This window comes from Vicia villosa, linkage group LG1 (genome assembly GCF_029867415.1).
Source record: "Vicia villosa cultivar HV-30 ecotype Madison, WI linkage group LG1, Vvil1.0, whole genome shotgun sequence".
Taxonomy (NCBI): domain Eukaryota; kingdom Viridiplantae; phylum Streptophyta; class Magnoliopsida; order Fabales; family Fabaceae; genus Vicia; species Vicia villosa.
Genome location: NC_081180.1, coordinates 5,774,873 through 5,790,224, shown reverse-complemented (window position 1 = coordinate 5,790,224; position 15,352 = coordinate 5,774,873). Strand labels below are relative to the sequence as shown.

At 33.4% G+C, this 15,352-nt stretch overlaps 1 protein-coding gene across 1 annotated transcript; it reads right to left on the bottom strand.

The window, feature by feature from the left end:
- Positions 1 to 5,739: 5,739 nt before the first annotated feature.
- Positions 5,740 to 8,626, bottom strand: LOC131627316 (NADP-dependent glyceraldehyde-3-phosphate dehydrogenase). The gene is made up of 8 exons (XM_058898157.1): positions 8,280 to 8,626; positions 7,711 to 8,033; positions 7,474 to 7,593; positions 7,184 to 7,320; positions 6,770 to 6,925; positions 6,306 to 6,684; positions 6,110 to 6,226; positions 5,740 to 6,014 (listed from the first exon to the last, which is right to left on the bottom strand). Exons 1-8 carry the CDS (start codon positions 8,422 to 8,424, stop codon positions 5,901 to 5,903), a joined length of 1,491 nt encoding a protein of 496 aa, XP_058754140.1. The 5' UTR covers positions 8,425 to 8,626; the 3' UTR covers positions 5,740 to 5,900.
- Between the last annotated feature and the right edge of the window lie 6,726 nt (positions 8,627 to 15,352).

Below are 15,352 nucleotides of genomic sequence, written 5' to 3'. Positions count from 1 at the left end.
GAAGTTTCCCTTATTGATAGCGGCGCTGACCTTAATTGTCTACAGGAAGGAATTGTTCCTACCAAGTATTATACCAAAACCACTCAAACCCTTGCTCAGGCTAGTGGTGACAAATTAACGGCTAATTATAAATTACCTAATACATATGTCTGTAATCAAGATATTTGTTTACCCACCCATTTCATCTTAGTTAAAAACATGACTCATAGAGTTATTCTTGGAACTCCTTTTTTAAATAGCATCATGCCTTTAATTAATGTTGACACTAAAGGCATCACTACCATGATTAATGGTAAAACGGTTACTTTTGAACTTATTATTGTCCCTCATATTAAAATGCTTAATGAAGTTAAATGTATTCTCTTAAATAAAGAAAAACAATTAGGTTTTCTTAAAGAGGAAGTTAGTTTATTAAATATTAATGAACAACTTAATAAAAATGAAATAAAAAACAAATCAAATTGATTGAGCAACAATTTAGAAAAGAAGTGTGCAATGATTTACCAAATGCTTTTTGGGATAGAAAGAAACATGTTATTTCTTTACCTTATCTTGATGACTTTAATGAAAGTCAGATTCCCACCAAAGCTAGGTCAGCTCAAATGAACCATGAGTATTTGGAGCTATGCAAAAAAGATATAGAATCTCTTTTAGAAAAAAAATTAATAAGAAAATTCAAATCTCCTTGGAGTTGCACAACTTTTTATGTCAATAATGCTGCTGAAAAGGAACGTGGCGTCCCTAGACTTGTTATTGACTACAAGCCTCTTAATAAGGTGTTAAGATGGATTGGGTATCCTATTCCTAATAAAAAAGACCTTTTAGATAGATTAAACAATGCTTTAATTTTCTCTAAGTTTGATATGAAATCTGGTTATTGGCAAATTCAGATTAATGAATCTGATAAGTATAAAACAACCTTTACTGTACCTTTTGGACATTATGAATGGAATATTCTTCCTTTTGTCCTTAAAAATGTTCCTTCTGAATTTCAAAATATTATGAATGATATTTTTAATCCTTATACAGAATTTATAATTGTTTATATTGATGATGTCTTAGTTTTTTCTAAAACTATAGATCAACATGTTAAACATTTGAAAATATTTAAAGGATTAATTAAACATAATGGGTTAGTTATATCTGCTCCTAAAATAAAACTTTTTCAAACAAAAGTTAGATTTTTAGGTCGTGAAATTGACCAAGGAACTATAATTCCTATACAAAGAAGTATTGAATTTGCTTCAAAATTCCCTAATATTATTACAGATAAAAAACAATTACAAATATTTCTTGGTAGTCTTAATTACATAGCAGATTATTATGAAAATCTTGCTAAAGATACTGCCATATTACATGCTAGGCTTAGAAAAAAATCCTGGCCCTTGAACTAATGAACATTCTCAGGCAGTCCAAAGATTTAAAAATAAGGTTAAATGTTTGCCTTGTTTATCTCTTGCTAACCCTAAGTATTTCAAAATTGTTGAAACTGATGCTTCAAACTTATGCTATGGAGGAATCCTTAAACAGGTTATACCTGATACATCAAAAGAAGTTTTAGTTAGATTTACTTATGGAAAATGGAATCCTACTCAATCTAAATATTCTACTATCAAGAAAGAAATGCTTTCTATTATAAAATGAATTTCAAAATTTCAAGATGATCTTCTTAATAAGAAAATCTTATTAAAAATTGATTGCAGCTCAACTAAATCAATATATTATTGAAAAAGATGTTAAAAATCTTGTTGCTAAGCAAATTTTTGCTAGCTGGCAATCTCAATCATCTATGTTTGAATTTAATATTCAACACATTAAAGGTGAAAATAATTCACTTGCTGACTACCTAACTCGTGAATTTTTGCAGGGAAAAAATGATGACCCCATATAGGGGAAGAGGCCGCGATTATGGTCGTGGTGGAAGAGGGAGTAACAATATGTTACCCCAACCCGAATCAAACATTCCTCTAATAGGGGATTAGTTTACAAAGGGAGAAAAATGCAACAATTACCTGTATCTTCATCAAAAAAGGAAGATATTGCTTCCTCTTTTAATAAAAATACATCCTACAAGGAAGTTGTGGTTAATAATCCATCTCAAGAACAAATGGATTATTTTGAAAATCCAGTAACTGAAAAAATCATGTATGTTGATGAAGAAGATATTAAGATAAATCCAAATGATGGATGGTCTATCAAAACGAGATACCTCGAATCACGAGGATATCTAGGTCTTCGTGGAAAATTTAGGCCTCACCTAGAGATTCTTTTGACTGCTACCGAATCGGTAACAATTACTCACCATTACCAGAATAATAATCCTGAAAGTTTTATAAACTTCATTAAATTTCATATTAATAAAATCTTGTTACTAAGAGAATGGGGTATTAACCCAAATGGTGAAAAGGCAATAAGAATTGCTGAAGGAAAGTATATCTACTTTAATTACTGGGACTATGTCCAAGCTTTTACTCAAGCGTTTTATTATCAAAATCCTAAGAACAAGCATTCTTGGTTTTTCTCTATTAATCTAGAAATTATTAATAAACCCGTTCCAAATTGGTCGAATTACTTGATTTGTACAATCCTTTGTGTGATAATAGTCCACTTATTGTAAATATTTTATCTGATAATTTAATCACATGACAATGTCCATTTTGGTTCTTTACCAAATTTCAGATTCCTTGGATATGGAGATGGTCTATCAACATATCTCAAGATAAATTCAACATACCTATTTTAGAAAGAAATGTCTTCTATAAATGGTGGAACAAGATGAGTTCTGAAGAAATCCATAATAAAATTATTCTGATTCAAGCAGCTATAGTTGAAGATCAAAATAATAAAGTCAAAGGGCAAAGCTCCCAACAAATGTCTATGGGAAATTTGAAGAACTTCTTCCAGAGAAAATATCCAAATGAATCGGAAGAAGAAATTATGGTGAGAACTTTGGATCATATGAAGAACCAATTCTTCTCCACTTTTCCAACTAAAACATCAAAAGATGAAAATTCATCTATGAGGACTAGCTCTTCTATGGGATCAATGGATTCCAACAACTTTGATTGTTTAGCAGGAGAAGCCCAAGCAGAGGACCCTAATGCTAAAGATTTTTTGGATGCAATGATTCAATCTATGGCTCAGAAAGCAAAAGACAAAGCAAAGAGATAATAGAATCTCAAGACAAAGAGAAATGGACAAGAGATAATCTTATATTGTCTACCATTTAAAAAAAAATCCAAAAGACAAGAATATTATCTTATTGGAAAAAACAATGTCAAAGACAAAAGCAAAGATAAGAAAGAATCTTATCTTGGAAGAAGGCTCATGCAAGCATCTTTTCTTGGAATAGTGAAAAAATATTTTTCTGTTTTTTTGTAAGAAAGTTTGTACTATTGTGAATTATTATTGTGATGATGGGGCCCAATGTGTATCCGACACTAATAATTCATCTTTGTTTGTTGTAACCAGCTATCATAGGCAGCTCTTACCGGCTTAACTAATAAGCCTTTGTATCCCTATATAAAGGAAATTTCTTTTCTTTTGTAAGCACGCAATTTTAATAATAAAAAAAAGTTTTATATGCTCTGTCCTCTATCTACCCCTCTCACTAAAATACATAAAATTCCGATCCTGCTTCCGCTGTATAACATTTCTGGTGTGTATATATATATATATATATATATATATATATATATATATATATATATATATATATATGGCCATCTCCATCATTAATTTTGAGAATAATAAATTTTAAATAAAACAAAATGGTTCAACAATGTAATATATAATTAATATTCTCTCAGCTCATATAAAGAGTTATTGCTATTGTCTACCAGGGCCGGCCCGAACATTTCAGAGGCCCTGTTCTAATTTTAAAAATATGATTTTTTATATAAATAATAATATACTTGTTATTTTTTTTAACATATTATCAAGAAAAATGAATAATATATTTTTTTAATAAAAAAACTAGCATAATAAGTCAAATAAAATATCATAAAATATTTAATAATAATATTTTGTTAAAAGGTCATTAAAAAAGAAATTAAACTCAAATTAAAAGTGTACGGACAAAACTTTTTTTAAAAAAAAATATTATAAGTTATTTTCATTTTCAATTATATTTTATAAATTAAATAGAATAATATTGACATCTATTTATTTAAAATTTTACTATTAAAATTTTAATATAATCAAAATCACATTAATTTTTAAAACAATATAACTCAAAAATAACTTTTCTTTAGAAAAATCTGTTTAAAATAACATAAAATGTAGGTGATATTTTAAAATTTAAGAAATTAAAATGAATAATAAAATACTTAAAGTAATATTTTAAAAAATAAAATAGACTTATACTTTAGTTATTATAGTTTCACATATTTCTAAAACATAATTTTAAACCTTAAATTGTTTTATAGGTTAATTTGTTGTTTTGAAATAGGGATATTGGGCAACCTTTGTATTAGAACTAAAAAGAGTTAAATAGCAAAAATCTGTGTGTGCCATAATCGAACTAAACACTTTAATTCCCCCTACATCCAACAAGAAATTGCTTTCTCTACCGCTGGACTTCTCTCCATTTTCCAAAGTTTAACTAAATGTTGTATATTTAATATATACATGAGTATATTTTTAGTTGGGCCCAAATATAATTTTGAGGCCCCAAAACATTTGAGGCCCTGTGCGGTGGCGCTTCTTGCACCCCCACAGGGCCAGCCCTGTTGTCTACAAAAAAAAAAATACTTAGGATTTTGGTGTCATTATAGTCATAGTAAGCTTAAAAGTAGGTCTGTCTATGGCCGTGTTGGTGTTAATGACACGAACACTTAGGATATGTTTGAGAGTTTTTGGTGGGGAAGATAGGGGAGAGATTTGAAAAATAGGAAGGACTGAGAGAAAAAAACAGAAAGATTTTAGTTTGGAGGATTTTGGAAGATTTGATTATCTTCGTAACACCAAAAATCCCTTAATTTGAAAGAACTCAAAATTTATATTAAAAGATGGTTTTGGAAGGTTTAGACAAAATATTCAAATATAATTTTTGTTGTTATAGTATTTTAAAAAGTAAATATACATTAATGATAAACATTATTTTATCATTTTAAACAATTTTTTTTTTTTAAATGTTAAAAATATTTCTATATCTTTAAAAAAAATCAATTTTCGAATCACTAGCAAATATAGTCTTAAATGTCTTTATTTCTAAAGTGTTAGTGGTACATAATTTAAGGACTGTGATTTGCTACGGTCAATAAACCATGCGGTCAGTCAATCATCTCTAACCATATATGATAATGAACTAGTGGCTGTGGTTCTAATTTAAACTTAAATTATAAAATAAAAAACAAACTAATTTTTAGGAACTGTGTGATTAAGACCAAACTCTTATGAAATTTTTTATTGTGTGATTGTGGCAATATATTGAGGCAGGGGAGGATTATTTTCCATAGTTTAGAGCGTGTCGTATGACACAGTCAATGTCAAAATGTCATCTATTTCATCATGCCCCAATGAGTGAGGCTTGAGTGACTTTAAAATCTTGTAATTTTAGTGATTCCGGCTATATAATTAGATGAGAGATTATATGTAGGTCACTTAAGCCTTACCCCTAAATCCTACAATGAACTAAACAATCCATTTTGGTTTTCATTGGAGGAGTATTCAATAATAACTCTGCTAATTTCATTGATTTCACATTCAACTTAACTGGAACAAAATCATATTCATAACTTGTTGACAAGGTTCAAAGATATTTCAGATTCATTTATTCATCACATAATACTAAAGATTAAAATGATACATGAAGTAATTATGTGACACAAATATCACAGTCACAACAACACTTATTCATCTCTCATCACAATGACATATATATGAAAATAGTCTTATTATTAGCCCATGGTATAAGAAGGACTTGGCAAGTTTATCACAGTAGTTTTCACTTTTGTCATCATGTTTATGCTGTTGGTTATTCCCTGTGATCCAATTCCACTGTCCTTTATACCCTGTCAATATCATTCAAACATGTTTAGAATTGTAAATACGTTAAGTTTGACACCTGATTATTAACGGATTTTGATAGGTTTTTAAAATGGTTCACCTGAAAGGGAAAATGATCCGGTCCACGAGCTGGTGCAGAGTTTATCTGAACCGTTCCGGACTCCATTGCATCGCTAATCATTATTGCTTTATTGATATCCTTCGTGAATACACATCCCTGAACAAGTTCAACGCGTTAGTATAGAGATTTTGTATACTGTCAATCAATCATAATCGTCGAACTCTTGTGATTTTACCTGAAGTCCGAAGTTGCTAGCGTTACAATGATGAATACCTTCTTCGACAGAATTGATCCTAATAACGGGCAAAACCGGTCCAAATGGCTCTTCCCATGCAATTCTCATGTCTGGCCTAACATTGTCAAGTAACAAAGGCCAAATGAGATTCCCTTCTCTCTTGTATTCCTGACAGAATGTTGCACCTTTCTTTTTCGCATCATTCACCAAGCCTTCGATGAAATTGGCCGATGATTCTGATACAACTGGAGTGATATCAGAGTCGTCCTCGGGTGGTCCAACACTTAGTTTCGCTACCTTAGCCTTCACTTTCTCGACTAAAGCATCAGCAACTGATTCTATTACCAGAACAACCTTCACAGCAGTACACCTCTGACCACTTTTCATGAGAACAAAAAATGTTCTAGTTAGTGGCATGGTATTACACTTTTATGATGAAGTCGATGCGTAAAAAAGACATTCACCTGTATGAAAAACCTCCTTTTATGATGTTTGCAGCAACCAAATCAAGATCAGCATCTTCAAGTACAATGCAAGCATCTTTTCCTCCCAATTCCATTTGTAGAGGAATCATGCCGGACTTCTTTGAAATTGCAATGCCAGTATCTCCACCAGTGAAGCTGACACACAGCAAGGTTACAAGTCAGTTGAGGTAAAAAAATTACTAATAAGACCGTCTTTGAAGGCGTGCAAGTCAGGCTACCGCACATTTCTCAAAATTTGACACGTTTAAACATAGCTAAAAAGTGTCTCATAAAATATATATACAATGACAAAATAGAACCCTGTTTGATTTGTCACACTTAAACTATAATTAACCTACACAGAGCCTCCAAAAACCTAAGACGGGTCGCATTATATCATATATAATCAATCACCTTATACAGTTCACTCCAGGATGCATTGTAAGAAAGTCGCCGATTTCTGAGCCTTTTCCAGTAACACAGCTGATTAGGCCTTTGGGAAAACCAGCCAAGTGAAAGCAATGAACCATGTGCAAAGCAGCAACAGCTCCCTAAACAACAAAAATATTCTTTCTAACATAACCTCTCAGAAATACCTTATGATAACATTTTAAAAGAAACACCTTATGCAGAATCAATTATGATAAATAAGTGCTTGTGTCATATAACTGATATAAGTGCTTTTGAAAAGTATCATCACATACCTGAGTTGGAGGCTTAAGCACAATAGAATTTCCAGCAATCAATGCAGGAGCAATTTTCGAGACAGCAAGATTGACAGGATAGTTAAAAGGCGGAATGGCTAAAATCACTCCTAATGGAATCTGAAAAATCAATTTCAACTTTCTTAGACCAATTCCTCAACTAACCAAAAAACAAAACAATAATCACTTAATTATGAGTAAAAAAGTGGCTTATATAGTGAAGATAGATAGATATACCTTAGAAGTGAGACAATATTTGGTCCTTTCATTTCCAGGAAAGCTATCTGAAACCAAAAACTTTCCCTCTCCAAGAATCCTCACTCCTTCTTCAGCACAGTAAGAAACCAAATCACCAGATCTTACAACCTCAGTGACTGCATCTTTAGCAGGCTTTGCTATTTCTTTGACTAAGCATTCTGCAATTGCAGCTTTGTGTTCTTTGAGAATTGCTGCAGCCTTGTGAAGAAGTTCAGCTCTTTTCCAAAGTGGAGTTTTCGCCCACGACTTTTGTGCCGATTTTGCTGAATCCATAACCTTATTAACCTCTTCTTGTGAACAAGCTGCATGATAATTGCTAATCACATTATCACATCCACATATATACCGACACCGTGTTCGTCAGCATCAGTAATAATTTGAAAACAATAATAAATTCAACATAATCATAAATCACAAGTGTTTTTGTTGGTTTCAGACACTGACACTGGAACAAACACACTTTTTTCCAGAGGAATCGGTGCTACAGAGATTACAGAAAATAACTAAAATAAAAGGACTTGAAAAAAACACGAGAAAGTGAAAATTACCTTGAACTTTGTATTGAGGTTTTCTAGTAGTAGGGTTGATGATGGCAACACTTTTACCAGAAGTGGATTTCTTCCATTCTCCATCTGCATAATATTTGTATACATCTCCATCTATGATATCTGCAAGAACTCCAGTAGCAGCCATGTTAGGAGATAAAATGTAGTGAGATGAAAGCTCTCAAGTCTTGGAATGTAGATATATAAGAAGAGAGTAGGAGAAGTGTCTGGTGTGATATAGTTGATTTGGGTTTCTTGTTGATTGTTTGGTGAGTGACAACATTTAGTGTAAAGAGAAGGTGAACCACAGATTTTTTTTGTACATGGGACTATGGACAAAGTAGAATTGTATTGGTGGTTCTGAGATTGCCAAGTGATCAAGCTTTAATATCTTATCTCATTTGAAAATTTTCATAATATGTAGCAGTTGGAAAGATGAGGTGCCATTTAGTTACGATCATAATATACACATACACGGACACGGACACAGACACATGTACGGATATGATATTAGCACTAACGCATACATAGTTGAATATACTTGTATATGTCAGTGTTAGACTCGAATTCGATGAGAAGTGTCGATACTATGTAGATATTTAGTGCCTTAAACTCGTATTCGATGAGAAGGGTCGATGCTACTAAGATATTTGGTTACAAAAATGGTAAAAAATGAATTTTAGTTATTTTTCTTTAGGAAAAGAGTGATTTACTAACTGATAAAATACATTTAGAAAATGTTTTGAAGAGAAACTCAGTAACTTGCTTAGAAATTTATGAGTGTGTAAATTGATTCATTTATGTGTTCACATTTTTTTATTCATGAGAAAGCAAGGTCAATAATTTAATCAGTTTTGTTAAAGTAGGATGCTATTTGTAACCGAATAGGAATCTGTGTGGTTGGTAGTTTCTAGAGCAGTTTGTTATACTTTCTTGAAATTGTGTTATAAAAATATTTTAAAAAAATAAAAACTTACTTTTATAAATTAAAAGAGTAATTTTGACATCCAATAATTAAAATATTTATTACTAAAATTTAATATTTTTTTGAAATGATTCATTGGATTGTTTGTAAATGACTCACCACCTCTTGTATAGTAAACTAAAAATGTCAAAGACAAATGATATGAAAATTTACTGATGTTAGAGTACGATCCTTATGTTTGACCACTTTACTTAAAACGATTTTGAGTGCGTCATGTCCCACGATAAAACATTTAGTGCTTAGTCCCATTAATTAGTGGGGAGACCTTAGTCAAGTTTACATATACATGTTTCTGTTTCTCTCCTACCCACATGTGCACTAGACTATCTGTTGGTCTAAGTGTTGATTTCCTTTTCTATGGGTCAGTCAACAAATCCACATGCATCTCTTTCTTCATCAATACTTCGACCCACCTAAATATTTCAAACAAGATATCCCTAACAATGTCATATCAGTATTTGAAGTCTAGAAGCTCCCTACAATGAATCATGTGTTCCCCAAATGTATCCAAACACGCCTCGCAGAAAACAAGAAAAATCTCTTCAAAAGAAAATATGGGAATCATAAGCTGATATATATAAGGATAGTACGATACTCTACCGGTGACATATACTGGTCTAGTCCATCAATAGGAATAGTTAGGAGAAAATCCTAAGCATGTGATGCTTGCGAACAACTGAAATCTGTGTTTTGTCTTGGGGTCATGTCAAACTTCACGTCCATGTCCTAAATTTTACTAAAAAGGGCACTCACAAAAATATGTTGTGCTTTAGGAGGGACGGTGTTCTTATAAATAGAAATGCCAAGGTCAAAATCTAGAATCACATCACTAAGACAATCCATAACTTTGTCATAATCAAAGTTCATAACATATCATATATCCTTATGTCTCTCAATATATGATCATGTACACCCAAGATTGGGCCATATAAGTCACAAAAGCATGTGAAACAACCTCTACTGCTGAGTTCAAACTCAACCCCTGAACTCTAATAAGAAAAGAAGCTACCCTTCATTTAAAGATCCCAGAAGAAACGACATCTACCAACCACGATGTCTTTAACTGCTTTTCACAACTCTAAATCAAACCATATAGTTGCTTCCTCCATATGATTAGGTTGTCACGTTCTTAGGCCAAAATATTTTTTGGTGATACCTATGCAGGATTGAAGTAGAAGAGGTTCACTAAGAGGATCCCTTAATTGTGCTAGAAGATGCATTAACTCAACAATATTGGTCGCTCTCTTCATGGACAACCCTTCTCGATAAAGCCTCAATCTCAACTAATATCATCTCTAAGAAACTTCATCCACAACATCGGCCTCCTAATGTCTTAAGGGAACAACTTCCCACAAGGTTTATTAAATCATCTGAAGGCTAAAAAAAATCTCAATCTTACAAGTATTTAATTTGAGAGCTAATCATGGACCGTCTCATGAATGATGTCAAAGGCTTTGGCCACCTCTTTTTAGACGTTTACAATTGTCTATGATCTGATGAATATTTTGGTGCAACACAAGAGCAAAAAGGAGAGGCCCTAACGAATCACCTTGTTGCACTCCAACAGATGACATAATATATCTCTCCCCAAGGTATAACATTGTTGGCTGACCATAAAGAAACTCAATTCGCAAAGAAATAGATGGACATCTCACCCTCACCTCGCGCAGTATGGAAGGTTAATCTTCCATATTGAAAGCAATAGTGAAATCTACCGTGAGCAAAGCCAAATAAATATCTCCATGTCGCTTGCTCAACACTTGTTGACATTATGAAAAATGGCTTCAACATCACTCGATACTCTGACTCCAAACAATAAGTCATTGATATATCGTGTCACATTTTTATTGATCCCTTTCATATAAACCTTGGATATCAATCGCTTCTAAATAGAACCCACAATAATTGATTGTATTCCACCCGAAGGTACGGAGGCTACAAATTATGCCAAACTCATCAAACATATCCCTCTTAGTCATACGTCAGTAACTAGAGTGATTCTACATAAAAGATCTCTATAAACAGAAGGACTTTCTCCACACAATGCTCTAATATATATATTGTGCTAGCAAACCATCTCTACCACATAATATTATTTTGAGAAATAATTTAATGTACTTAAAAATAGTATCAACTTTAACCACGATATGAGCTATAAAGAACAAGGTGGTCGACATGTAGGGATGTGGTTTGTACGGGTGTTTAGCCTCAAAAATCTTTATTTTATATACATTTTACAAGATGACACTTTCATAGCCATCATGATGTAGCCATCTACAATCTTGCAAAGACATAACTTTGACAAATTATCTTTATCCTCAATATGAACTCCCTTATGACACAAATTATATTATCAAGAGCTACCCAACACAAATTGAGTATGTTATAGATGATTTACAATATCCATCTAGTGACTTTCACATCCCTTGTCCCATGAGTAACATGGACCAAAGCATCAAGATGATCAGTTAATTTTTTTAAAAATATATTTAAAAAAATTATTTTTATGAAAAGTCATTTAAAATAATTTTTAAAATTTTTGATATCTAAAATATAAATGTTTAAAATAAATTTTTAGAAGAAGTTACTTAAACTATTTTTTTATTTGACGTTTAAAAAAAACATTTAAACAAATGTATAAATTATATATAAAATTTTGATATTAAAAAATATTTAAAGTAAGACCTTCAGGATGATCATATATATTTTTTTAACAATATAAATTATTTTTATGAAAAGCTATTCTAAATAGTTTTTAATTTTTTTTAAAAATTTAATATCCTAAAAAATAAATGTTTAAAATATTTTTTATAAGAAGTTATTTAAAATAATTTTTTTATTTAATATTTAAAAAAATATATAAATTTTACATTTTTGCACTTTTAAAAGGAAAAAGTAAAACAAACTGATTCTTTATGTCTAGTTTAAATAAATTATTCTAAAAATATTAGTAATCAACAAAACTAGAATACCAAACAAAATCGTAATAGATTGATGTAGTGTTAAATTATTTATGTAGTGTTAAAGGTAGTGGAATGAGGTTGCAACATTATTCATTTTGACTCAACCAAACTCAGTAGCTAAAATTTCCTAATAAACCTTGGTAGATTTTGTCCTAGTCAAATTTGTATACTACTATAATATGTAATGAAAGAGCCACGTCAGCAGAAGAGACAGGTGGCAAATGAGTCAGAGGAAGAGAATAAGACAAATTCTCTTGTGGTGGAACCGCAAATTCAGGAAGTGGAACGAGGGAGGAGGACGCGTCGTCCTTCTTGCAAGCTGCAGGATTTCTATTGCTAACCCTAGTATTTATAGAATGAGGATTAAGACTGTGGGTGTGAATGATCATGAGAATTTTCTTCTCTTCCTCCTTACACTGAGATTTCTCTCCTTATCATTTATCAATTCTTGTAGCTTCTATCTGATTTTCTTCTATTTCATACACTGGAAGTTAATCAGTTTACCTAATAATACAAGTTTCCCTTCCTTTTCCATATATTGTGTTATTAGTTTATTCTGTATTCTGTTGTTTGTTGAGTCATTACATTGGTGCTTTCATTGAGAGTTGAACTCATTCCATATATTATGTAGCTGACTACCAGTCTTTATCCATTAAATTCTTTGATAAAGATAAGTTTGTGACACTTCAAGGGGACAAAAGCCAGACTCCACAACAGGCTCAGTTACATCACTTGCGAAGATTGTATCAAACAGATGCTATTGACTCTTGTTTTGCCATCCACAGAACAGATGATTCACTTGAAGCAGGCGGTTGGCTGGACTTACCTACCACCATGGATCCCAAACTGGTGTGTGTACTGAATAAGTTCAAAGAAGTCTTTCAAAGGCCAACAGGATTACCACCTCCACGCTTGCAGAATCACACGATCCCTTTGATCCAAGGGAAAGGTCCGGTTAAGGTGAGGCCTTATCGCTACCCACAAAGCCAGAAGGAACAAATTGAGACCATGATTCAGGAAATGCTCCAAGAGGGTATCATTCAACCGAGTAGCAGTCCCTTCTCATCCCCAATTGTTTTGGTCAAAGAGAAGGATGGAACTTGGAGATTTTGCACGGATTATAGAGCCTTAAACGCCATTACTGTGAAAGATTCTTTCCCCATGCCTACTGTAGACGAACTTTTGGATGAGTTGTTTGGAGCTAAGTATTTTTCAAAGTTGGACCTGAGGTCTGGTTATCATCAAATATTGGTGGAACCTAATGATAGATTCAAGACAGCATTCCGCACACATCAGGGACACTATGAATGGCTAGTTATGCCCTTTGGGTTAACCAATGCCCCAGCATCCTTCCAAGGCCTGATGAATCACATTTTTCAACCGTTTTTGCGAAAGTATGTGCTAGTATTTTTCGACGACATACTTGTTTATAGTCCTTCATTTGCAGAGCATTTACAACAATTGGAGACAGTGTTACGGATTTTGAAAACTCATGTCTTGTTTGTTAAATTATCCAAGTGTTCTTTTGGAATGGAGGAAGTGGATTATCTCGGCCACACAGTTTCTGGAACGGGTGTGGCTATGGACAAGGAGAAAATACAATCTGTTTTGAAGTGGCCTCAACCAAGCAATGTCAAACAACTTAGAGGTTTTCTGGGACTGACTGGATACTACAGACGATTCGTGAAAAGCTACGCAACTATCGCCGCCCCTCTCACTGACCTCTTAAAAAAGGAAGGGTTCATATGGACCCCTACAGCTACACAAGCTTTTGACAAGCTCAAAATTGCGATTACTACTGCACCTGTTCTGGCTCTTCCCCAATTTTCCCTGCCGTTCACAATTGAAACAGATGCATCGGGCACGGGAGTAGGTGCTGTGTTGAGTCAATTGGGTCACCCCATTGCTTTTTTCTCAAAAAAGATGGTTCCAAGAATGCAAAAACAGTCCGCTTATACTAGAGAGTTATTTGCTATAACTGAAGCCATTGCCAAGTTTAGACACTATCTCTTGGGACACAAATTCATTATCCGAACTGACCAAAAGAGCTTGAAGAGCTTAATGGATCAATCATTGCAAACACCGGAGCAGCAGGCATGGTTACATAAATTCATTGGCTATGACTTTACAGTAGAATATAAGCCGGGTAAAGACAATGTGGCAGCGGATGCTTTATCGCGGGTTTGCTTGATGGCTTGGTCTGCACCCGAAGTGGAATTGCTTACAGACTTACGGAAAAGTACGGCACAGGATTTTCAATTACAAGCTCAGCTGGTTGCTTCTAACAATGCACAAGACCAGAAATTGCTGCTAAAGGAAGGGTTGGTCTACTGGCAAGACAGAATTGTTGTTCCAGATGACCAACAATTGAAATCCAAACTGTTACAAGAATTCCATTCCTCACCGGTGGGAGGACATGCAGGGATTGCAAGAACTTTGGCTCGCGTGTCTGCTCAATTCTTTTGGCAAAATATGCACAAAGATATCAAAGAGTTTGTCCAGAATTGCATCATATGCCAACAAGCCAAACATGACACTAGAGCTCCTGCTGGCTTACTGCAACCCTTGCCTATTCCGGTGCAAGTTTGGGAGGACGTGGCCATGGACTTTATCACAGGGTTGCCTCCTTCATATGGGTACACGGTGATCATGGTAGTAATTGACAGATTGACTAAATATAGTCATTTTAGCCCTCTCAGAGCTGATTACAATAGCAGGACTGTAGCTGAATCTTTTATGAAATCTGTGGTGAAATTACATGGTATACCTAAATCTATTGTGTCAGACAGAGATAAGGTGTTTATGAGCAAATTTTGGAGGGATCTTTTTCAATTGCAAGGTACCACTTTGGCTATGTCATCCGCTTACCATCCTCAAACTGATGGACAATCAGAGGCTCTTAATAAATGTGTGGAGATGTATCTAAGATGCCTCACATTTCAAAAGCCGAAGACATGGTTCAAGGTGTTGGATTGGACAGAATATTGGTACAACACTGCTTTTCACACTAGTTTGGGTATGACTCCCTTCCAAGCTTTATATGGCAGACCACCACCGACCATAAATCGATATATCCATTCACCAAACGATACTCCTACTGTGCAACAACAACTGATGGAAAGAGATGA